Source organism: Schistocerca nitens, chromosome 9, assembly GCF_023898315.1.
Source record: "Schistocerca nitens isolate TAMUIC-IGC-003100 chromosome 9, iqSchNite1.1, whole genome shotgun sequence".
Taxonomy (NCBI): Eukaryota; Metazoa; Arthropoda; class Insecta; order Orthoptera; family Acrididae; genus Schistocerca; species Schistocerca nitens.
In genome coordinates, this window is record NC_064622.1 from 420541841 (window position 1) to 420568840 (window position 27000).

A 27000-nucleotide genomic window follows, 5' to 3' on the forward strand; every position below is an offset into this window, starting at 1 on the left:
TCTCAAATACATTGGTCGTCAACAGATATACCAGATGTCCTATTTCATGTCACACTAGGCATGATTTATTTTATCACGAGATGCTAGTTCGTGGAGTACTGAATGGCGAGGATTCCGAGATATTTGGGCGTCAAATCCACGATGAGAAAATTGGTGCTTCCTGTGCAGTTTCCGGTAATCGTGCAGTGAGATCAATAGTTTTTTTTTTTTTACCGGGCCGTCATTAAGCACGTATATCTCGCGACTATCGAAGAGTTTTGTGCACAATTAACTGACAGTGAAAAAGAATACAGCTCCTCCCAACGAGACGGAGCGACTTTTCACACTCGGACGTTTCACTGAATCGTGCTCATGCAGCTTTCACAAATGAACGAGCTGTGAGCGGTGGAAAGTAACCTCCACGTTCCCCAGAGCTGTGCACGCGCACTCCTTTTTCCCTTTCGGGCTACTTGAAGGAGAGAGTTTATGCAACTAATCTCCACAATATTGATGGACTGAAGGGGAACATTTCACGGAAAATTAAAGCAACTGGTAAAAACCCTCGATGCCCAGCGTGGCCATTTTGCGTACTGTGTAACAATAATGTTAATAAATACAAAATTTAAATTACTTATCACTCATAAAATTTAATACCAGCATAATGGTAGACTTTGGAGCAGTTATGCTATGGGTTTGATTTTACAATACTCACCCTGTAGTTGACATAGCTGGAAACCGAAATACACGAAGTGGTCATCGGAAAGCACTAGACGTGTTGTTATTAGCGAATCGTTCCTTCACGAGCCCTCAACCCTGCGGAATCACGGAGAGAATTTTGAATCATTCTGGAGATACTGACTCACTTATCTTCAGTGTCACTGAAATCTGGTCTTGCGGTAGTGGTACTGGGTTTCATCGAGTTGAGAGCAACCCTTAAATTGTCTCTTTGATTCAGGTCAGGTGATCGAGGATAGGGGGCGGGGGAAAATCAACTCACTTGCGTGTAATCAAAGAGAAATCACATGTCACATAGTTCTGTTGAACCGTATTAAAGACAGGGCACTATAATTTCAGAAAGCCGTACAAATTGTCTGAAAGAATGTCCACATAAATCGTACCTTCCATTGCTCCTTGCAGCCGGACAAACGGACCTACCTGCAACCATCCATTTGAGCGTAATTGCGGCACTTCATGCCTGGACACGAACATTCAAACCTTCATTGACCATAGGCTGCTCTCTCACGCACCCGTCAGCTAGATACAACTGAAACCGGGATTCATCTGACCATCTTCATGCCACAACCGTTCGACTGTCGAGTTACAATATTCGCGAGCTCGTGTCTATGCCTATATCATAGCTGGTACCAAAGCAAAGAAGGAAAAGCTGAAACGTGACAGGAATATATAGACGGGCTGTACAATGGAAATGAACTTGAAGGCAATATTATAGAAATAGAAGAGGGAGTAGGTGGTGGGATGGGAGATATGATACTGCGAGAAGGATCTGACAGTGCACTGAAAGAACGAAGCCGAACCAAGGCCCCAGGAGGAGAAGATATTCCCTCCGAACTGGAGATATCCATGGGAGAGTCAGCCACGACAAAATTGTTCCACACCGTGTGCAATATATGAGACAAGGGAAATACCTTCTGACTTCATGAAGAATGTAGTAATTCCATTTCGAAGCAAGCAGGCGGCGACATGCGTACTATTACTGAACTATCAACTTAGTAAGTCGGGGAAAATGCTGATACGGATTATTTACAGAAGCATGCAAAAATTTTTAGAAGCCGATCTCGTGGAAGATGAGTTTGGGTTTCGAAGAAATGTTGGAATAGGCGAGACAGTATTGAACCAATATTTCAGAAGATACGAGGGTGTGTTCAAAAGTAACGCATCATGGTGCGGGGAATAAAAGGGCTTGCCACACGAAAACGTAAGTAAAAACGAATATAGGAGCGGAAACATCGCGACAAACCAAATTACATTTTAGATGATAGGTTAATTCCCAGCAAAATTTTCTCATCATCATCGTTTGGTTGTGGATGACGAGCTACCTGTAATAAATAATACACAAGTGATCCGAAAAATTCATGCACACTAAGTGTAAAGGTATTAACATAAAGAAACGAACTATTGTTTGAACTAAACATCCACATAATTTGGTAATCATTTAAGAAAAATGTTCACATTACAGAATAAATGAAAAGGAAACCCACTGATGATGGCACAGTGGTGCTGAAACATGTTTGAGTACTGAGAAAAAACGGTAGCGGACCTCACATCGTACAAAACGAGCTTCATTAAGACTCTGCATCTTTATCTCTGCATTTTTGATTCCCAACATGGTCACCCTGGTGGCGAACATATTTGTCGCAACGAAAGACCAGTTTTTGATATCGTCAGTGTAGAATGTTTGATTTTGTTGACGGAGCCACAACCGCACCTCTGCATGCACGGCTTTATCACTTCAGATTGGTCCTCGAAGCACATATAGGAAACAGATGAAAATCGGCTGGGGCCAAGTCGAGATTGTATGGAGGTTTGGTCAGTTACAGTGAACTCAAGACGTCAGATTGTTGCAGAAGTCGCAGCGCTCGCGTGTGTTATGGTATTATCATGCTGAAAGAGAGGGTGCTACAAGTGTGGGCGAACTCTTCGAACTCGTGCTTTCAGTTACATTCAGACATAACGGATAATGTTTCCCGTCTTCCTTGTACGCGGTATAAATCTTCCATATGGTAACTCTTGGAAACACCAAACTCTTAGGGCATCTTGGTTACATAAGCATCAACACTTTCGCCGGTTTCGGATGCACTTCGCTCCCCCATAATGCTCTCACAGCTAGACAGAACATTTTTGTGATTGCGACAGACACTTGCTACGTACTGAGGACTCGACCCGTTCCCAGCACACCTTGAACGTCCCAGGACACTTTGCCTGCTGATGGCAGGGTCTTGAAATTTTTGGTGTCGGTTGCACTTTGTGGTGAAATTCCACCGATGTTCCCTTGTTTTCGTGGTCAAAATAGTAAACCCGGTTTTCATCACATGTCCCATTGTCGTTAAGGAACCGATGCCTTTGACGCTCAAAGCGTGAAAGAAATAGTCGACCGATGTTTGACGTCAGGATGAGTATTCGAGGCACTCACCTTGCACACAGTTTTCCGCACCGCACTTCTGCCGCGATGGCCGGTGCACGCACTCGTGATATGCCACATTTATCTGAGATCTGTCTGTGTTACCCAACGATCTTCTCTGATGAGTGCATCAACCACTCATCAACCCGATTTCCATGAGTCTTGTCGGCTGCCGTACGCTGTCATCCACTCCGGGCTCTGACACACACGTTGAGGTTAGCACCACCGTTTCCTTCGTTACGCCGGCCGAAGTGGCCGTGCGGTTAAAGGCGCTGCAGTCTGGAACCGCAAGACCGCTACGGTCGCAGGTTCGAATCCTGCCTCGGGCATGGATGTTTGTGATGTCCTTAGGTTAGTTAGGTTTAACTAGTTCTAAGTTCTAGGGGACTAATGACCTCAGCAGTTGAGTCCCATAGTGCTCAGAGCCATTTGAACCATTTCCTTCGTTACGAGCACGAACAACACAACGCCGCATATTACTGATGTCTAAACAGTCACCAAAGTACACAGCTTTCACTCTTCTTTGGGTTACAATTGGAGCTTCATTTCCTGTGGCTAGAAACTCGATTACAGCTCACTGCTTCTCGTGCACTCACATACACTCCTGGAAATTGAAATAAGATCACCGTGAATTCATTGTCCCAGGAAGGGGAAACTTTATTGACACATTCCTGGGGTCAGATACATCACATGATCACACTGACAGAACCACAGGCACATAGACACAGGCAACAGAGCATGCACAATGTCGGCACTACTACAGTGTATATCCACCTTTCGCAGCAATGCAGGCTGCTATTCTCCCATGCAGACGATCGTAGAGATGCTGGATGTAGTCCTGTGGAACGGCTTGCCATGCCATTTCCACCTGGCGCCTCAGTTGGACCAGCGTTCGTGCTGGACGTGCGGACCGCGTGAGACGACGCTTCATCCAGTCCCAAACATGCTCAATGGGGGACAGATCCGGAGATCTTGCTGGCCAGGGTAGTTGACTTACACCTTCTAGAGCACGTTGGGTGGCACGGGATACATGCGGACGTGCATTGTCCTGTTGGAACAGCAAGTTCCCTTGCCGGTCTAGGAATGGTAGACCGATGGGTTCGATGACGGTTTGGATGTACCGTGCACTATTCAGTGTCCCCTCGACGATCACCAGTGGTGTACGGCCAGTGTAGGAGATCGCTCCCCACACCATGATGCCGGGTGTTGGCCCTGTGTGCCTCGGTCGTATGCAGTCCTGATTGTGGCGCTCACCTGCACGGCGCCAAACACGCATACGACCATCATTGGCACCAAGGCAGAAGCGACTCTCATCGCTGAAGACGACACGTCTCCATTCGTCCCTCCATTCACGCCTGTCCCGACACCACTGGAGGCGGGCTGCACGATGTCGGGGCGTGAGTGGAAGACGGCCTAACGGTGTGCGGGACCGTAGCCCAGCTTCATGGAGACGGTTGCGAATGGTCCTCGCCGATACCCCAGGAGCAACAGTGTCCCTAATTTGCTGGGAAGTGGCGGTGCGGTCCCCTACGGCACTGCGTAGGATCCTACGGTCTTGGCGTGCATCCGTGCGTCGCTGCGGTCCGGTCCCAGGTCGACGGGCACGTGCACCTTCCGCCGACCACTGGCGACAGCATCGATGTACTGTGGAGACCTCACGCCCCACGTGTTGAGCAATTCGGCGGTACGTCCACTCGGCCTCCCGCATGCCCACTATACGCCCTCGCTCAAAGTCCGTCAACTGCACATACGGTTCACGTCCACGCTGTCGCGGCATGCTACCAGTGTTAAAGACTGCGATGGAGCTCCGTATGCCACGGCAAACTGGCTGACACTGACGGCGGCGGTGCACAAATGCTGCGCAGCTAGCGCCATTCGACGGCCAACACCGCGGTTCCTGGTGTGTCCGCTGTGCCGTGCGTGTGATCATTGCTTGTACAGCCCTCTCGCAGTGTCCGGAGCAAGTATGGTGGGTCTGACACACCGGTGTCAATGTGTTCTTTTTTCCATTTCCAGGAGTGTAGTTCCGTTACGCGCTGCCATGTTACAAGGAGACCTCTAGCGGCAGAAGGTTGCAATGTGTGTCAGCGAAACAGGGAAGCTGATCGATTAATATGCACGACATGTAATACATCAACCGATATTCGGAACAGAAATTGGAAACAGAGTGAAATAAGACTCATCCGACAAAACGACAGTTTCATTGCCCCATATTCCAGGTTTTATAGATTCGGGACCATGTTTTTCTGTTACGGGCATCTGCATTACTGGTTACTGGTTTTAGAATTCCAACTCGCCCTGGACTCCACAGCTTCTGGTCCTCCCTTCGCGGTTTTTTGGTGCCAAGAGGGTTCGAGAGTACGACGTTCAGTTCTGCACTGAAATTTACAGTTGTCATACTTTCATTCTTCGCCCCAGTCCTCTTCAACGGATGTCAATGAACGTCCGTTACGATCACTCAACACACACTTTCATCCACTTTCTGCCATAAAGGATGATGTTTCCCGTCTTCCATCTATGTGATAAAGATCTTCTATACGGTGCCTCTTGGAAACACCGAACTCTTATGCCATCTTGCTTATAGAAGCACCAAAAATTTCACCACGTTCGGACTCTCTTGCTGTTGTTGTTGTGGTCTTCAGTCCAGAGACTGGTTTGAAGCAGCTCTCCATGCTACTCTATCCTGTGCAGGTTTCTTCATCTCTGAGTAACTAATACAACCTACAGCCTTCTGAATCTGTTTAGTGTATTCATACCTTAGTCTCCCTCTGCAATGTTTACCCTCCGCGCTTCCCTCCAATACTAAATTGATGATGCCTAGACGCCTGAGAACGTGTCCTGCCAACCGATCCCTTCTTCTAGTCAAGTTGTGCCCGAAGTTCCTATCTCTGTTCAGTACCTCCACATTAGTATCGTGATCTACCCATCTAATCTTCAGCATTCTTCTGTGACACCAAATTTCGAAAGTTTCTATTCTCTTCTTGTCTATACTACTTATTGCCGGTGTTTCATTGCCATAAATGGCTACACTCCATACAAATACTTTCAGAAATGTCTTCCTGACACTTAAGTCTACAGTCGATGTTAATAGATTTCTCTTCTTCAGAAACGCCTTCCTTGCCATTGCCTGTCTACATTTTATATCCTTTCTCCTTCGACTATCATCAGTTATTTGGCTCCCCAAATATCAAAACTCATCTACTACTTTTAAGTGTCTCATTTCCTAATCTAATTCCCTCAGCATCACGTGATATAATTCCGCTACATTCCATTATCCTCGTTTTGCTTTTGTCGATGTTCGTCTTATATCCTTTCAAGATGGTGTCTATTTCGTTCAACTGAACTTCCAGGTCCTTAGTTGCCTCTAATTACAATGTCATCATCAAACCTGACAGTTTTTATTTCTTCTTCATGGATTTAAATTCCTACTCCAAAATTTTCTTTTGTTCCTTTAGTGCTTGCTCAATATAAGGATTGAATAACATTGGGGATAGGCTACAACCCTGTTTCACTTCCTTCTCAACGACTGCTTCCCTCTCATGCCCCTCGACTCTTATAATTGCCATCTGGTTTCTGTACAAAGTGTAAATAGTCTTTCGTTCCCTGTATTTTACCCCAACCACCTTCACTTAGCTCCCACATAATGCTCTCACCGCTATACAGAACACTGTTGTGATAGCAACTGACACAACATACTGAGCACGTTGCACCTCTGCCGCTTGTTGTAAGGTACAACAGCATAACCTGCACGCCTGGCTAGCATCTGCATGATTCAAGCACGCATTTCTCGCGCTATTTCTATGTTTTTATCTAGTCCCTGTAGCTCTGTTTTCAGACCTTAATGGGTCAATAGAGACCAATTTACCAGCGTCATGCTCTGGCAATGTGTTGTGGAGGTGTGTGGGCTCAGTGGACTATTTTCCCGGCCGCTGTCGCTTTCATTTATGTTAGACGCTACGTCTCATTGAAGTAGCTAGCTCCCTCATTGGCATCACGAGGCTGTGTCCCGCTCACAGCAGTACCGGAAATCTAACTCGCGCCTTTCGCTCGGCAGTTAGACACTCTGACCAATGAACTAGGGAGGCGCACCATAACTTTCGGCTTGCTTTAAATCTCATTGCGAGGCATTAAATCAGAGACATATTTTTTCACTGTCTCGGTAACAGTCCAAATGCTTCTTGCAGGCGTCGCCGGACGAGGACGAAATCGCAGTCCTGGCCGAGGAGTCGACGTCGCCTTTCAACACGGGCATCTACCGCAAGAAGGGCCACCTGAACGAGCGCGCCTTCTCGTACAGCATCCGCCAGGAGCACCGGTCGCGCTCCTACGGCTCGCTGGCCAACCTCAAGTTCTCGGGGCCGGACCTGAAGAAGGAGCGCGAGATCGCGCAGATGATGCAGGACCTCGAGCTGTCCTCGGGAGACGAGCTGGAGCGCTCCGACGTACCGCCCACGCACCAGCGCGGCTCCCTCAGGACCAGCAACGTCCGCCGGTAGGCGCGGGACCACTCGCCCAAGGTGAGCGCCCGTCTCCGGCACTCCTGAAACTGCCTTAGTTTTCAAAAACGCTCCTAATCCGTGTCAGGTGATTTGCCACCATACTAAGTGACCCAATATCAGTTGCTCGGCCGCCTGGGGTAAAATACTCCTCCCAATGAAAGAGGAGGAAGAGTGGGCTAATCATTCTCTGTACATTTACTCGTTCGCAACTACTGAAGAAATATATATGCTGATCAAAAGTATCCGGACACATACAGGTGAACATTAGCATGGGGTGAGGCTACCCTGCACCTCTATGATGATTTGAAGTCTACAGAGGACTCTTTCGAAGAAGTGTGTCAATGTCTGTGGAAATATGGCAATCCTTTCTTCTTCAAAAGTCAAAACCAGAAAAGGTGTTGTTGCTGGACACTGCGGTCTGCAGCAAAGTGGACTTTCTAGATGATCTCAAAGGTGTTCAATTTGGTTCAGGTCGGAACCCTGTGCAGGAATGTTATTGTCCATAAACAGTTCCGCCAAAGATGCAGCTTAATGGGTGGGTGCATCGGTATGCGGCTACATACAGTCACCGTCTCTGAACTGTTCCTTCACAGTAAGTAGGACACAATGCTGTAAAATGTGTTCATATCCTCCCATGTTTAGAGCTTTCTTAAAAGCAAAAACGGGCCTACACCCCAACCATCTAAAACACCTTCATACCGTAACACCATATATCACTGTCGGCAATAAGAATGACGGCAGGTAACATTCTCCAGGCATTCACAGCACCGAAATCCTTCCATAGTTACCGCAGGGTACAAAGTCATCCAAATCACTTATTTTCAGTGTTCCACTGCCCTGCTGCGTTGCTGTTTACACTGTCAAGCGTCGCTTAGGTTCTAGCAAAGAGTGCAAAGGTGTGGAGCTTACGGGGAACTGCTCGACAATTGCATCTCATTATTTTCACTCCCCATGGACAGTCATTTTGCTAGATGGAATGCTGGTGGTACTTTTGGAACTCGCTTGCGTCCATTTTTTTTAATTTTTTTTTTTAACCACCCTCTCATAAAGCAGCTGTCCGTCAGCGTGATCTTGATATAGCTGTGATTGTTTCTTCACACAGCACAAACCGTTGTCTGGGACAGCTTTAGAAGATTGAGGTGTCCCTGTTGGATCCGTTACTCAAGTAATATAACGACTACTCCACGTTCGAAGTGAATGAACTCTCCAGACCGTAGGGTCCGCCTCTTGTGACATTTAGTGGTCAATTCCACATTATGTAGGGTGTTCGGGTACTTTTGATCGGAAAGTGTGTAAGTCTATTACCACGCTTCAATGCGTGGGCGCCAGTACTGCAGGTTAACTGGAACCAACTCTAGTAACAATCACAGGAAAGTTACCCCAAAGAAACCGTTCAACACGAGATCAGAAATATGGCGTTTAGCACGGCAATCATGGGTTTCGGGACGGCAGGTCACCTAAACAAATTAATCAGCTACGTCATTGCTGTGTGGCGGAAATCCCACGAGGCTTTTGCCGTCCACACACGACGGATGGAGCTGGCCGAGTTTTGTGACGTCGGAATGGGGAATTTCAGGATGCTGATCATTTTCAAGGCAGAGTCAGACGCGTTTCGTTTTTGCTTCGTGTGGAGGAACGTTTCCTGTGAGATGTAGGATTGCTTTTTGAAAACAGCAGTAAACTGAGAGCATCTCGAAAACGTGCCCTTTTTGGTACGACTTTTTACAATAAAACGAGTATCGGCGTAGTGGCGGTTAAAGGCCTTTTGTATTTGGTGCTTTTCGTATTATCGTGAGAGTGCTACGAAATCGTGTCGTTTGAAGGCGTCAGCTCATTTACCCCTCGCCGTCACCCTGGCAGTTTATGACATCATCATGGAAGATTTATCAGAAACGCACCGTAGTTGGCGTGATATGTTGTAAATAAATGTCAGTTAATGACACAGCGCAGACAAACATACACTGGTCACTGTTGTGTAGTCGTGGTAGCGGACAGAAGGGCGAATCAAGGTTGACCGTCTTCCGCATTTATTTTGGTTGACTAGCACGTGATCTTAAACATTCGGAGGCTCTGTTATTAATTTAATGTACACTACTGGCCATTAAAATTGCTACACCACGAAGATGACGTGCTACAGACGCGAAATTTAACCGACACGAAGAAGATGCAGTGATATGCAAATGATTAACTTTTCAGAGCATTCTCACAAGGTTGGCGCCGGTGGCGACACCTACGACGTGCTGACATGAGGAAAGTTTCCCACTGACTTCTCATACACAAACAGCAGTTGACAGGCCTTGCCTGGTGAAACGTTGTTGCGATGCCACGTCTGAGGAGGAGAAATGCGTACCATCACGTTTCCGACTTTGATGAAGGTCGGATCGTAGCCTATCGTGATTGAGGTTTATCGTACCGCGACATTGCTGCTCGCGTTGGTCGAGATCCAATGAGTGTTAACAGAATATGGAATCGGTGAGTTCAGGACGGTAATACGGAACGCCGTGCTGGATCCCAACGGCCACGTATCACTAGCAGTCGACATGAAGGGCATTTTATGCGCATGGCTGTAACGGATCGTGCAGCCACGTCTCGATCCCTGAGTCAACAGATGGGGACGTTTGCAAAACACCAATCATTTGCACGAACAGTTCGACGACGTTTGCAGCAGTATGGACTCTCAGCTGGGAGACCATGGCTGCAGTTACCCTTGACACTGCATCACAGACAGAAGCGCCTGCGATGGTGTACTCAACGACGAACCTGGGTGCACGAATGGCAAAACGTCATTTATTCGGATGGATCCAGGTTCTGTTTACAGCATCATGATGATCGCATCCGTGTTTGGTGACATCGCGATGAACGCACATTGGAAGCGTGTATTCGTCATCGCCATACTAGCGTATCACCCGGCGTGATGGTATGGGGTGCCATTGGGTACACGTCTCGGTCACCTCTTGTTCGCATTGACGGCACTTTGAACAGTGGACGTTACATTTCAGATGTGTTACGACTCGTGGCTCTACCCTTCATTCGATCCCTGCGAAATCCTACATTTCAGCAGGATAATGCACGACCGCATGTTGCAGGTCCTGTACGGGCCTTTCTGGATACAGCAAATGTTCGACTGCTGCCCTGGCCAGCACATTCTCCAGATCTCTCACCAATTGAAAACTTCTGGTCAATGATGGTCGAGCAACTGGCTCGTCACAATACGCCAGTCACTACTCTTGATGAACTGTGGTATTGTGTTGAAGCTGCATGGGCAGCTGTACCTGTAGACGTCATCCAAACTCTGTTCGACTCAATGCCCTGGCGTATCAAGGCCGTAATTACGCCCAGAAGTGGTTGTTCTGGGTACTGATTTCTGAGGATCTATGGACCCAAATTGCGTGAAAATGTAATCACATGTCAGTTCTCGTATAATATATTTGTCCAACGAATACCCGTTTATCATCTGCATTTCTTCTTGGTGTAGCAATTTTAATGGCCAGTAGTGTAATTAAGGTGAATGTTGGGACGGTTACTCCGAGTATTTTTATATTCCCACTGGTTTTGCTCATTCCGGGCTTATAATGCATCTGTATCTCATCGTGAATGCAACGTGAGGGCCCTGATATAACTTCTTCAGAATTACACGGCTGAACCAGCAGCTAACGGGCTCGCTTGCCGCCAGACGTGGGAGTTTACTTTTTGCGTTTTGTACGCCGCAGTCTCGTGACCTTCCGGCGTACCGCGTGATTGCGATTGACAATGGGCGCTGTTAGGTGTGCCAGCGGACAGGAAAAAACTGGTGCGGTTAACGGGCCGGGGAGGCACCAGCGGGCTGGGAGTGAGACGGCGGAGCGATGACAGCCGGCCACCGGGCCGTGACGATGCGGCGTCCGGACCGCCAGCCTTGCCGGCCGCGGCGACCGACCTTCAACTGGCCGGCGAGCGCGGGCGCCTAGCAACAGACTGCACCGCCATCGCGGACCCCGTAACACGGCCCACCGTCTTCGTACGACTGCTCACTAGCCATCAAGGTCCATACGAAGAAAAGATAACTGAAGTTAAAATCTTCTGCGTTATTAGGCCACGTCATGTTTCTTCTAAAATGATCGACGTTTCGACCCCTCTGCTGGGATCTTCCTCAGGATCTTCTGGTGTCCACTACTGCTAGAATACTGTCAGAGACGAGTGTCGCGTGCTCTTATAAAGGGGGAGTTTTTTCGCATTCGTATTGGAGAAGTGATGGTATTGGTTAAAATTCATATGGCTACCATTGGTGGGCGATAGTAATTTAATATTCCCGCTCTGATGCAGAAGAAGGGGCGTTGGTAGCTCATCTCCTGGTATCCACAGGATAAACGCCACTGCTGCCACTCACTGACAGACATAGAGCGCCAGTGAACGGACTAAGAAAAGGAGAGGTCACAATCCGAATACACGACGCCAACCTGTCAACGGCACAAACACGAGCCGGAGCACGGCTCGCATACTGTATCTGTCATTCGTACTTTAAACTCATATTTGATGGGTCTTACATTATAATTTACACCCTATGACTATGACTATGCAAGATGATTCCATGATGGTGTCACAAACTGCGGGGATGATGGAGAGGGGTAAATGTATCTATTTGAGATAAGGAGCGTTTAGAATGACATCTCGTGACAATAATGGGAGCTACGAGTTGAAAAGCTACAGGGGATGTGGGGTCTGGAGGGAATAGCATTAAACAGCTGCCGCAACTCTATCGAGCAGCGAAGGCTGACCGTGTTGCGTTGTTCTGTGTGTATGTGAAAGCTAACCTCAGGAACTACTCTACGGATTCTGATATGCGTTTCACGAACGGGTAGAATGAATCATGAGAAAGGTTTGTGTATACAAGGTAATTCCGTGATGATGTTATAAATTTTCATGGACAACGGAAAAGGGTAAGTATCTCAATTTGAGGCAAGGGGCACTGCTCTGGAAACGACGAGTCGAAATTGATAAGCGAATATTGTTCTGATACTCGTCCGTGGACTTGTTCTACTGCAAGCTCTGTTCTTTCTATATTTTGGGAGAGGCTAGTGTAGACCAAACAAGAAAGCGTGGCAAACTTGAGCTCTAAAATGCATACCTTAAGACCTATGAGCACTTGTTCAGCAAAAGAGATGTGTTTCACAGTGTGATAGATAAACAAGTGTTCATAGGCCTTTAGGTATGTATGCTTAGCCGACGTTTTTTTTCTTGATTTGGGCCACACTATGTCCTCCCAAAATAGGAAAACCAAAGAGATTGCTGTAGAAAAGGCCCACTGTCAAAGGTGTCCGACTGAAAGTGGGCTTCGTCGCTAAATAAACCATACTAATTCCCATCATGGCCCGTGGCCAACCGTGCAGTCGAAAGTCCTAACGCAAACCGTTCAGAAGTTATGACGATTTTATTTCATACAGTTCAAAAATTGACACGCTATATATGCATAACTGATGCATCAATAGTTCACCTCCTTTCGTCCATAGCATGCACCCCTCGTTTTTAGATTTAAGTGTTACATATGTTTTCGTGGCTATTGAAAGTTCAAAAATGGTTCAAATGGCTCTGAGCACTATTGCACTTAACATCTGAGGTCATCAGTCCCCTAGAACTTAGAACTACTTAAACCTAACTAACCTAAGGACATCACACACATCCATGCCCGAGGCAGGATTCGAACCTGCGACCGTAGCGGTCACGCGGTTCCAGACTGTAGCGCCTAGAACTGCACGGCTTGAAAGTTCAGTCACACATTTACAGCACTATCCGTAAGGGGTTAGGAATCTGCATGGGGCTAGAAGCTATTTTATACTTTCTAATGCAATTTAAAAATGTGATAGATTAAAAATTTATTGTTATTTAAATATTTTGTTTCCCTTTCAGTCTTGAAATTTTTCAACCGATTTCGAAAATTTTGATGACTTTACGATAGAGACACGTTGTGAATTTAGGTTTTTATTTCGGCTTCCCTTCGCCTAACTTAACCAATATATTGGTTGCTCCGACGTATATCTCACGAAGAGACTGTGAAGGTAAATATTAACGAGATTCAAGCTCACACGGAGGCTTACCGCCAATCGTTCTCCCCGCGAACCTTTCGGGAGTGAGACACGAAAAGGGGAAATGGCAGTGGCAAATGAAGTAGCCTCCGCCACGCACCAGACAAAGGAGCTATTTAAATTTGCATTGCCGTGAAGTTCTGAGCTATGGTGGAAGTTTCAAATATCTAACTCACCGACAAGTTAGTTTAAAATCAATTGCGAAAACTTTTACCGAACACTCAAACGGACCGACAAGGAAGTGATATAGTAAACACATGTTAACAAGGTCTAAATAAGGCGGCACTTATTCTTATAGCTGAGCACTGCCGTTTCAAATCAAGTTACTACCCATCTTTTCTTTCCTATCTTCCCCTGGTCTTTCCGTCCCGTACCTAGATATGGCTACGACTCGTACAGGGCGAACGGATGCCCTTCCTGCCTTCCTCTTGTTACTGTGCCCCACCTGTTTTCGTAACTTCAAAGTTTAGAAGAGTACCTGATCAGTTCAAAAATGGTTCAAATGGCTCTGAGCACTATGGGACTCAACTGCTGAGGTCATTAGTGTGGTGTCACTGCCAGACACCACACTTGCTAGGTGGTAGCTTAAATCGGCTGCGGTCTGTTAGTACATGTCGGACCCGCGTGTCGCCACTGTGTGATCGCAGACCGAGCGCCACCACACGGCAGGTCTCGAGAGACGTACGAGAACTCGCCCCAGTTGTACGACGACGTTGCTAGCGACTATACGGACGAAGCCTTTGCTCTCATTTGCCGAGAGACAGAATAGCCTTCAGCTAAGTTCATGTCTACGACCTAGCAAGGCGCCATTAGCCTTAGATTGCTTGTATCTAAAGAGTCGCACTTGTATCGCCACAATCTCCAGATGTCTCATCAAGAACGATGTATACAAAGGAAGGATTAAAAGTTAAGTAGTCCAGAAGTTACGTATTTTCTTTATAGCATTCATTAAGTCTCCTGTTTCAGACCTCACTCCATCCTTCGTGAGTTAGCGCGTGCATCTTGGCCGCCTATTTCAATTAGTGTACGTAGTGTTGGCAAGTCTGCCGACACAGCAATTAGTCCCCTAGAACTTAGAACTAGTTAAACCTAACTAACCTAAGGACATCACAAACATCCATGCCCGAGGCAGGATTCGAACCTGCGACCGTACCTGATCAGTTGAACTTCAGTCTGACTAGTATGATGTGACCCGCCACGAATTCCTCTCCTACACCAACCTCTTCACCTCGGAGTAGCACTTGCAACCTACGTCCTCAATTATTTGCTAGATGTATCCCAGTCTCTGTCTTCCTCTACAGTTTTTGCCCTATGAAGCTCCCTCTAGTACCATAGATGTACTATCATCCCGTTCCCTCTTCTTGTCAATGTTTTCCACATACTCCTTTCCTGTCCGATTCTGCGCAGAGCCTGCTTATTCCTTACATTATCAATCCACCTAATTTTCAACTTTCGTCTGTACACCACATGTCAAATGCTTCGATTCTCTTCACGCCCGGTATACAATGCTGTGCTCCAAACGTACATTCTCAGAAATTTCTTCCTCGAATTAAGGCCAATGTTTGATACTAGTAGGCCTCTCTTGGCCAGGAATGCCCATTTTGCCAGTGCTGGTCTTCTTTTTATGTCATCCTTCCTCCATCCGTCAAGAGTCATTTTGCTGCCTAGGTAGCACAATTCTTAACTTCATCTACTTCGAGGTCACCAATTCCGATGTTAAGTTTCTTGCTGTTCCCATTTCTGCTACTTCTCATTACTTTCGTCTTTGTTCGATTTACTTTCAATGCATATACTATTGTACTCATTAGACTGTTCATTCCATTCGGCAGATCGTGTAACTATTCTTCACTTTCAGTGAGAATAGTAGTATCATCAGCGAATCGTATTGATATCCCTTCACCTTGAATTTTAATTCCACTCTTGAACTTTTCTTTCACTTTCGTCATTGTTTCTTCAATGTGTAGATCGAACAGTTGGAGCGAAAGACTACATCCCTGTCCTGCATCCTCTTTAATCCGAACACGTTGTTCCTGGTCTTCCAGTCCTATTGTTCCTTCTTGGTTCTTGTACGTATTTTATATTGCTCGTCTTTTCCTATAGCTTATCCCTATTTTTCTCGGAATTTCGAACATCTGGCACCATATAACATTGTCGAACGCTTTTTCGAGGTCGACAAATCCCATGACCATGTCTTCATTTTCCTTCAGTCTTGCTTCCATTACCAACCGCAACGTCTGAACTGCCTCTCTGGTGCCTTTGTCTTTCCTAAATCCAAGCTGATCGACATCTAATACATCCTCAATTTTCTTTTCAATTCTTCTGTGTATAATTCTTGTCAGCGACTTGCATGCATGAGCTGTTAACCTGATTGTGCGATCATTCTCGCACTTGTCGGCTCTCGCAATCTTTGATATTGTGTGGGTGATGGTATACTGACGGTATATCAAGACTCATGCATTCTGCAAAACAATGTGACTAGTCGTTTCCTTGCCATTTCCTCCAATGATTTTAGAAATTGCGAGGGAATGTTATCTATCCCTTCTACCTTATTTAAATTTAAATCTTCCGAATCTCTTTCAAATTCTGTATGTTATACTGTATCCCCTATCTCTTCTATATTGAGACCTGTTTTTTTTTTCTCCTACCACGCCATCAGACAAGTCTTCACGCTCATACAGACCTTCAGTGTACTCTTTCTGCCTATCCGCTCTCTCCTCTGCATGTAACAGTAGAATCACCATTGCACTCTTAATGTTAGCGCCCTTGTTTTTAGTTCCAGCAAAGGTTGTTTTAACTTTCTATGTGCCGAGTCAGTCCATCCGACAATTATTTCCTTTTCGATTTCTTCACAGTTTTCATGTAGTTATTTCGCTTTAGCTTCCCTGCGCTTCCTATTTATCTCATTACTGAGTGACATTTATTTCTGTATTTCTGAATTTTCCTGAACATTTTTGTACTTACTTCTTTCATGCATTAACCGAAGTATTTTTTCTGTTACCCATGGTTTCTTCGCAGTTACCTTCTTCGTAACTATGGTTTTCTTCCCAAATTATGTGACTGCCCTTTTCAGAAATGTCCATTCGTCTTCAGCTGTACTGCCTTCTGAGCTATTCCTTATCGAAAAATGTATAGCCTCAGAGAACTTCATTCCTCATTCCCTTCATTTCCCACTTCTTTGCGCATTGATTCTTCTTGACTAGATTCCTAAACTTCAGCCTGCTCTTAATCACAATCAAATTGCGATCTGAGCCTATATCTGGCCCTGGGTAAGCCTTGCAGACCAGTGTCTGACTGAGTGAGGTAGTGCAGTGGTTAGCACACTGGACTCGCAATTCGGAAGGACGCCGGTTCACGCCGGCGCCCGGCCATTCTGATTTAAGTTTTCCGTGATTTCCCTAAATCGCTTCAGGCAAATGCCGGGATGGTTCCTATGAAAGGGCACGGTGATTTCCTTTCCCATTCTCCCGTAATCCGATGTGATCGATGACCTCCGTCTTTGGTGCCCTTACCCAAATCAGCCAACCAACCAACCAGTATCTGATTTCGGAATCTCTGCCTGACCATGATGTAATCTAACTAAAATGTTCCCGTATCTCCCGGCCTTTTCCAAGTGTACCTCCTCGTTTTGTGATTCTTGACCAGATGTGCGCAGAACTCAATCAGTTTTTCTTCTCTCTCGTTCCTAGTACTGTGCCATGTTCTCCCGTAACCCTGTGTCTTCTACTCCTTCTACAACCGCATTCCACTCCCCCATGTCTATTAGATTTTCATCTCCCTTTTCATACTGAATTACTCGTTCAGTATCCTTGTATATTTTCTTTATCTGTTCATCTTCGGCTTGTGACGTCGGCATGTATACCTGAACTATTGATGTTGTTGATGATGTCTTTCTGACGAGAACAACCTTATTACTGAACTGTTCACAGAAACCCACTCTCTACCCTACCTTCCTATTCACAACGAATACTACTCCCGTTATACCATTTTCTGCTGCTGTTGCTATTATCCTGTACTCATCCGGCCACAAATCCTTGTTTTTTTCCCGTTTCTCTTTACTGACCCCCCATTGTATCTAAACTGAGCCTAAGGGTGTACCTTTTCAGAGTTTCTAGCTGCTCTACCACGTTTTAACCTCTGATATTCCAGTCCCCGACCCGTAGAATGTTATCTTTTCGTTGGTTACTCAGTCTTTTTCTCTTGGCCACGTCCGCCATCGAAGTCTCCTGCCGTAGATTCGAATGGGGGACTAGCCCGGGATCTTTTGCCAAAAGAGACATGACGCTTTTTCAACCTGAATAAGAAACTAACAAGGAAACTGTAAATAAATAGGAGGAATTTGCGTCTTTACAGTGCGTGCTAAAAACGGATAACGTACAGGTGTGTCCTCAAGGTGACGATCGACTGTTCGAGTCTCACAAAGCTATAGAAAACGCAGCAGTCTTCTTCTCCCAGTATTATTCCACTGTCTGCTTTGCAGGAGACACACCGGAGGACAGCAGCTGTGGCCAAGTTAGGCGAGCTGTTTCGTAATCTGCTTGTTTGGTCACATGCCAGCGCTGCAGACTGAGCGAGATGCCACAGTGGTAAAGCATTGAACCCCTGTTCGAGAAGTCGACGATTCATATCCCCGTCTGGCCCACATGCTGTCGGTTTAACTCGAGTTACGTCAAGTGAAGAATGTACAACCGATTTCCTTCCCCATCCTACCTCTATCCGAGTTTGTGCTCAGCGTTTAATGACATGATCGTCGACGGGACATTTTTGACGTAGTCTTCCTTCTGTCCATCTTTTCTAGTTCCGTACAAAGCATGAAGACCTTCCTATCGGAGGTTACGTAAATGTCTTTGAGCCGAGTTGTTTGGAGGGCTGCGGCCGGTAAGGGACTGAACTTTGGTACGGGGCAATGGGATTTACACTGTACATGTCATCATTCATTTCATTCTCGCGTATTTGGTAAGGCGAAAGCTCTGACATTGCAGGCTTTATAGCGAGGAACGCCCGTGGTCACGTACAGGAAACAGCGTTACGTTAACCCCGCGTTTCTAAATCTTTTTCTCTTCGAGGCGCGCCAAAGAACATTTCAAGCTTTCGCGACAACACAAATGTGATTTTTTTCCTAGATGAAAAAAGCAAACACGTGAAGTGCATGCAATAGTTGTTTTATTTATTTATTTTTATCGTGGAACGATTATGTGATACAGATTACGAATTAACTATTGCAAGAAACGATTTCGTGATTGTTTTTTTTTGTTCTAGATACTTTATCTGCGAAAGATTAGGAGACATTAAAAATGTCGCGGTATGCCAGTGGGTTGCGACAAGGCAGTTTAGAAACGCTGTGCTAACCAATCGCTGCTTCGTTCTCTGTTTAGACGGCAGAATAAGAGGGGTGTATAGCTGACAAATACTTTCCCAAACTTTGGCGACGATTCTGGAAATAGTAATAACTGTTACTTTTTCAAATAGTTGATCTCAATGGTCTAAGTGGACACCATTCAAGTCCTCACAGTAAGTAAAACTACTGGAATCGAAACAAAATCATTTGTGTGGCCGTCGTTTTAAAGTAAAACTCCTTCTTATGAATGTGTTTTGCTGACAGTTTAATTGTCTGTGACTTTAGGTCTCGTACATTGCGCTCATTCGAATTGTTTTTAATGTAGTAACTTAACCTAACAAAGAGATCACATATAGATTTGTTGCGGTTTGCTCATCATTGGTGATGTACCTTAGACACCGACTTAAGGTTCAAATGGTTCAAATGGCTGTGAGCACTATGGGACTTAACTTCTGAGGTCTTCAGTCCCCTAGAATTTACAACTAATTAAACCTAAGTAACTTAAGGACATCACACACATCCATGCCCGAGGCAGGATTCGAACCTGCGACCGTAGCGGTCACGCGGTTCCAGAGTGAAGCGCTTAGAACCGCTCTGCCATTACGGCTGGCTCGACTTAAGGTTTTCAACAAATGCTATTACGCTGATGGACAAGTATTATTCTGTGCTATTAAAATTCGTGACTTCGCCTGCAAGGAAACTGAAGGCTTATTTCTTTTTTACTCTGCGAGTTAGTATAACCGTGTTGAATAATTACTGAAAAACGGGAGACAGTCCGCAGCAAAACCTAACGCAACAACAGCTGCGAAATGTAGAATGAAACATACATGTAGTGCAGTGCAGTTGTACCTTCTTAAGTAAACATTGTAAAATAAGGCAGAGACAGCCTACTTCAGCTGATTTGTGCTTCGCCTTTGCCCCATCACCTGCCTGTTACGTTTCGTCGACAAACATTTCCAAGCGTTGTTAATGATTATTCTTTTGAAGCGCGATGGCACGGCCTTAACAAGTTGACTATAACATTAGAAAAAAGATGTTGCGTTGATTGACTGGCTTGAAGAAAAATTCTTGTTTCTTTGGTTACTGTAATTGCGTACAGTAACTCTTAGCACAGTTACCACTTTTGACGTTTAAATACTTCAAATAGATTTAGTTGAAACCATATATGAAGGAAGCTCATTAGTGAGAGTAATGTTTGCTTATACCATGACCGGAAACTAGCGGACAGCAGTGGAATATTGTCCTCCTACGGTGCTTGTGCATTAACGTGTGTAACATCTTTACGGTCAATAAAACCCTTTTCTTTTAGTCATCAGTGTTCTGACTGCTTTGATGCTTCCCGCCACGATTTCCCCTCCTGTGTCAATCTCCTCTTCTCAGAGTAGTTGTCTCTGCCATATTATACAGTTGAGGTATAAACGCACCGTGCCGCATGTGTATTTCATCCTCAGTTACTCGTTGGATATATTCCAGTATCTGCCTTCCCCTATAGGTTTTACCCTTTACAGCTTCCTCTAGTGGAAAGGACTTTATTACTTGATACCTTAATACATGTCTTATCATCTTGGCCCACTTTCATACAAATTTTTACGAAATGCAGCTATCTCGCTAATTCTGCTGGGAACCTCCTCATTTCTTATTTCATCAGTCCATTTAAAAATTCGTCCACAGCGCTGCATCCCATACGCTTAGATTCTGTTCATTTACCTTTTCCCCACAGACTATGGTTTACTTTCGTATAATGCTGTGCTCCAAACGTACATCTTGTAAGCTTCTTGTCCCACTTTACACCGGCTCACAAAGTTTTTAGCTGTAGTTTAGGACCATCATATACAAACACACACACAGAGAAGCATATGTTTCTTAATATAAAACTTGTATTTTGTGTCTAGACATCTCATTACTTAAGGATTTCGAAAGACTTCCGAAGCTATAGAATAGGTCCCTTCAAAGAAGTGATTGCGTTTTCAGCTTCTGACGCTTGCTAAACTCTCTCCGTAGAGTGCTGAAGTCGCTTCTTTCGTAAGCCTCGTCTCTTTGACACGTTTACCGTTAACACAATGAGCCAGGTGGCAGCGCCTGACGTCAATGCGGGCATTATCGCCCAACGCAGACACACATCTGTGGAAGCAGAACCGTGCCTGTTCTAAAGCGGCCATTTGACACGAGCTTACGGGCGCAGCTGATTCCGAAAATAACTCGTCTCTCTACAATGCGTCCACGTTGGAAATGCTTCACGGCGATGTTAGGCTGTATCTTAACGAGGACTCGTAAACCTAGTTTCCTTCCACAGTGACGGCGCCAATGTAATAATCCACGTTCTCACTTCCAAGCTCCAGCTAAACTGGCTGAACGTCGTCCGGAAGAAAAGAGGCGGAGAACAACCCGTAATTGGACTACTTCTGGGTACTATGTCCGAAATTTACAACTGCCACGTATAGCATAAACACGTTTGTTGACCAATTTACTTTTCAAAAATTTCACTAATCCGTAGCTTAGACGACAATTTACTCGTTCGTGCTTGACTGTCTATGTCTACGTTTCACAGCATTTTAGACATGGAGGACGCAATCATCTATGCAGCACCTGCCGTTACAATGACCGATCCAGTCCTTAGCAATAGGGCACGACGACGACAGGAATAGGAATTGTGTTCGACTCTGCCTACAAAGAAGAGGTGAAGGTAGGGATTTATACTCACTGTTAATGAAGGAGATGAGGCCCGAGGATCCACAAAATTTAGGAACACCGTCAGAATGGATACGTCGTGTTTTGATTGTACATGACGGGGTCCGCGCAAGTAACACAGTAATAAGGAGAGCTATTGCATCTAGCGGGCACAACAGTGCGACCGCAACGATGCAAAACGGCATTTACAGTCCTGGCGTGTCATGGCCTGCACAACTGCTTTGAAACTATATTCTAAACCCTATCCTTCCGGGCCGGCCGAGGTGGCCGAGCGGTTCTAGGCGCTACAGTCTGGAACCGTGCGTCCGCTAAGGTCGCAGGTTCGACTCCTGCCTCGGGCATGGATGTGTGTGATGTCCTTAGGTTAGTTAGGTTTAAGTAGTTCTAAGTTCTAGGGGACTGATGACCCCAGAAGTGCTCCCATAGTGCTCAGAGCCATTTGAACCTATCCTTCCAGGGACGCTGGAATAACACAGAAGATGGAGTCAGATCAGACATGTGCGATACTTTCACCAGCTAAAAAGATACGTAGAGATATCGAAGGTAATTGTGTATGCACATTTACGTGAAACATATAAACTCAGAATCAAACAGTTGTGTATGTACTGCAGTGTGATACGGGGTATCTAGAGAATCGTATACAGGGTGTTATAAAAGGGTACGGCCAAACTTTCAGAAAACACACCTCACACACAAAGAAAGAAAATACGAGGGCGGTTCAGAAAGTAACCTCCGATTGGTCACAGTGCGGGTTGTGGGGGGGAGTAGCGACGCCATCTGTGCGTTCACGCACTCAACATGTCAGTCGGCATCAAGCCGTGGTCGAGTGAACGTCGTACCTGTGCTAGTTTAGTTTTTGTGGCAGTTTGAAATGTGTGCTGCAATAGAAAACCCCGCCAAATGTGAAGTGCCTGCTGTCATAAGGTTTTTTACAGCCAAAGGATATTCTGCAGCAGCTATTCATCGTGAGCTTTGTGCCGTGTACGGACCAAGAGTTATGAGTGAAGGAGTTGTCCGTGAATGGGTACGTTTATTTAAAAGTGGACGAGAAAACGTTCATGATGAAGAGAGGAGTGGTAGACCATCATTGGTGACTGACGAACTCGTTCAGACAGTTGATGCAAAAGTTCGTGAAAATCGACGTTTCTCAATGTCAGAGTTGTCTACTGGTTTTCCACAGATTTCTAAGACTCTCTTGTACGAGATAGTGACAGCAAGATTGGGTTACCGTAAGTTCTGTGCACGATGGGTGCCCAAATTTCTTACCGACCACCACAAAAAAAGAATGGCCTCTGCATTAGACTTTCTGTCACGTTATGAGGACGAAGGAGAACCATTGTTAAACAGAATCGTGACCGGTGACGAAACCTGGATTAAGTACGTGAACCCTGAGACAAAAGAACAATCAAAGATGTGGGCACATTCAAATTCGCCTACCAAACCAAGAAAAGCCTCGCAAGATTTTTCTGCCAGAATACTGATGGCAACGGTGTTTTGGGATGCCAAAGGGGTGTTGTTGGTTGAATTCATGGAACGTGGTACGACCATTAATCAAGACGTGTACTGTGAAACAATAAAAAAGTTACGACGGGCTATACAGAACAAACGCCGTGGTATGCTGACTTCCGGTATCGTTTTTTTGCACGATAACGCCCGTCCTCACTCTGCTCGCAGAACAACGGCCCTTCTTGAGTCCTTCAAGTGGGACGTTATCAACCATCCACCTTACAGCCCAGACCTGGCGCCAAGTGATTATCACCTCTTCATGCATTTGAAGAAATGGCTCGGGTCACAGCGGTTTGATGACGACGAAGAGCTCAAAGATGCGGTCGCAGGCTGACTCCAGGCACAAGCGGGTGATTTTTATGCAGAAGGAATTTCAAAGCTTGTGAAGAGATACGATAAGTGCCTCAATCGCTATGGAGAATATGTAGAAAAATAGTGCAAAGATGTAGTTGTAAGATGTATATATTAAAATATTTTTATTTAACTTGGTGTATTTTTTTAAATCAACCGGAGGTTACTTTCTGAAAGGCCCTCGTATGTTATGTGGACATGTGTCCGGAAACGCTTACTTTCCATGTTAGAGCTAATTTTGTTACTTCTCTTCAAATCACATTAATCATGGAATGGAAACACACAGCAACAGAACGTACCAGCGTGACTTCAAACACTTTGTTACAGGAAATGTTCAAAATGTCCTCCGTTAGCTAGGATACATGCATCCACCCTCCGTCGCATGGAATCCCTGATGCGCTGATGCAGCCCTCGAGAATGACGTATTGTATCACAGCCGTCCACAATGCGAGCACGAAGAGTCTCTACATTTGGTACCGGGGTTGCGTAGACAAGAGCTTTCAAATGCCCCCATAAATGAAAGTCAAGAGGGTTGAGGTCAGGAGAGCGTGGAGGCAACGGAATTGGTCCGCCTCTACCAATCCATCGGTCACCGAATCTGTTGTTGAGAAGCGTACGAACACTTCGACTGAAATGTGCAGGAGCTCCATCGTGCATGAACCACATGTTGTGTCGTACTTGTAAAGGCACATGTTCTAGCAGCACAGGTAGAGTATCCCGTATGAAATTATGGTAACGTGCTCCATTGAGCGTAGGTGGAAGAACATGGGGAATCAAGACATAACCAACAATGCCTGTCCAAACGTTAACAAAAAATCTGTGTTGATGACGTGATTGCACAATTGCGTGCTGATTCTCGTCAGCCCACACATGTTGACTGTGAAAATTTACAATTTGATCACGTTGGAATTACGAAACTAAAATGAGCTCTAACATGGAAATTAAGCGTTCCGGACACATGTCCGCATAACACCTTCTCTTTATTTGTGTGTGAGGAATGTTTCCTGAATGTTTGGCCGTACCTTTTTGTAACACCCTGTATACACCTTTCCTTGGTGTATGCTTCAATAAGTACCCTTGTACTTATTTGTTGCATTCCCTTTCTACAATAAGAGATCTACAGCTGTTCTCTGTGACAATACAAAAAGACAAATTTCATTTGTTCCATTAGTTTATTCATAAAAAAAATAGCCACTGAAAAATATCTCACACAATAGCCAAAGAGTACTCAAGAGCTTGCGTATATCTTATCCACTGACTACAGGTCAAACCATAACAAGCAGCAAGACCCCTGGAAATGATGCGTTCTACGCATACGTCTATACACTTTCTCTGTTGCTCATGCGCGGCAGAATAGAACGGCTCCTGTTTCTCCCCGGCAGACAAACCGTCTGCTAAAATCGTAGCTTCACGCGTTCTGCCGCTAGGAGGCAGGCCGCCTACACCTGACTTCTACATCTACATCTACATTTATACTCCGCAAGCCACCCAACGGTGTGTGGCGGAGAGCACTTTACGTGCCTCTGTCATTACCTCCCTTTCCTGTTCCAGTCGTGTATGGTTCGCGGAAAGAACGACTGCCGGAAAACCTCTGTGTGCGCTCTAATCTCTCTAATTTTACATTCGTGATCTCCTCGGGAGGTATAAGTAGGGGGAAGCAATATATTCGATACCTCATCCAGAAACGCACCCTCTCGAAACCTGGCGAGCAAGCTACACCGCGATGCAGAGCGCCTCTCTTGCAGAGTCTGCCACTTGAGTTTGCTAAACATCTCCGTAACGCTATCACGCTTACCAAATAACAGTGTGACGAAACGCGCCGCTCTTGTTCACGCTGGTGTGTCATGTAATGCCACCTTGATGTAACAGTGTGTGTGCTCTGAGTGGCCAGTTCGTGCGGTGCACGCGTGAGCAACACTTGTTTCCGGACGGGTGGAAAGCGTTAGGAGTGGAGTAAACGCACCAGGCAGCGGTTTGTGTGTCAGCAACCGCCGGCAGCACTGGGCGTGTGCCCGCTCCGGCCGATCCGGGCCCTCTAGAAAGGCGCCTCTCGCGCCTCGTCTCGTCTAGTCTGGTCTCGTCTGCGCGTCTGACGAAAGTAGCACGCCCGCGGTCCACTTGTCCATCGACCACTCGGCGCGGCGGCCGATGCCCTCTGCATCCAGAGAGGCCCGCCACCGCCAGTATCCTCGCCGCGTGAACAGGATTCCGACAAGTAGGGTGGCCGGAACACGCCCGTGGCCCTCTGGGCATGGCGGGGTCCTGGACAGCGCGGCGTACGAGGGGATCCGTGTATTCGACATCGACGATTCCGTCCATATTTGTGGCATGTACCGGGCTCGTCTAGAAATGAAAGTGACGGAAGTGGGAGCCCCAGATGGCCAAGCGTTTAGAGAAAATAGCATTTTTGGGCGTGTCGAGCGAGCCATCAGCGTTTTGTGTTAGTGTACTTCCCACGCAGATGGTGGCGCAGCGGAAAGAGTACTGAAAGATAATCCGACGGTCGTGCGATCGATTCCCTATGAGGACACATTTTTCTGTTTTTACGTTATTCATATAACAAACAGACCGAAATAATGTTCAATATGCCTGTTGCATTTATCAGTATTGTCATAAAAAGCATGAAAAGAACAGGCAAAGGAAAGTTTGGGATTGTAAATAAATTCTAGGAAGGGATTATAGGTTGTATTTGGAAACTTTGTATCTAAAATTCGACACATTTATTACTGTACTGTGGTGTGGTGATTGTATTGTATTGTATCTTAACCGAGGACCTAGAAATGACGGAGAGGCTCCGTCCCTGCCGCAGCCGCAGTGGTCCACAACCCCACGACGACTACCGCAGTCCACTTCACCCCTCCGCCGCCCCACACCGAACCCAGGGTTATTGTGCGGTTCGGCCCCCGGTGGACCCCGCAGGGAACGTCTCACACCAGACCAGTGTAACCCCTATGTTTGCGTGGTAGAGTAATGGTGGTGTAAGCGTACGTGGAGAACTTGTTTGCGCAGCAATCGCCGACATAGTGTACCACCCTGCATTTGCCGAGGCAGATGGAAAACCGCCTAAAAACCATCCACAGACTGGCCGGTTCACCGGACCTCGACACAAATCCGCCGGACGGGTTCGTGCCGGGGACCAGGCGCTCCTTCCCTCCCGGAAAGCCGTGCGTTAGACCGCACGGCCAACGGGCGGGTTAGTGTGGTGATACTCGTCGTAAAAACATGGGAAGCAGTAATTTTCTCGGCATCTTGTGTGCGTTATACATGCCCCATTTTTACAATTACACTGTTTGGTTTAAAGGTCTATATAAGAACCGACTTCGTTTACGTTCATAGCAGGTTTCTTCCCATCGCACAGTTTGGCTGCTAACCAAACGGAAAGCATCATTTCGCCAAATATTGGTGAGAATAACTGGTCTTACACGCAGTGGTGCGGCTGGGTGA

The 27000-nt window shown here is 46.1% G+C and overlaps 1 protein-coding gene across 2 annotated transcripts in view; it reads left to right on the forward strand.

Moving 5' to 3' along the window:
* The window catches only part of LOC126203219 (IQ motif and SEC7 domain-containing protein 2), a 113851-nt gene that overhangs the window by 75492 nt on the left and 11359 nt on the right, over positions 1-27000 (forward strand). The window contains exon 5 of one of the 2 annotated variants that reach the window (XM_049937463.1): positions 7303-7635. The exons of the other annotated variant lie outside the window; for it this stretch is intronic. Coding sequence (XP_049793420.1) covers positions 7303-7614 — 312 coding nt within the window. The 3' untranslated portion in view covers positions 7615-7635. The remainder of the gene's footprint in view (positions 1-7302; positions 7636-27000) is intronic. 2 annotated transcript variants of the gene reach the window in all.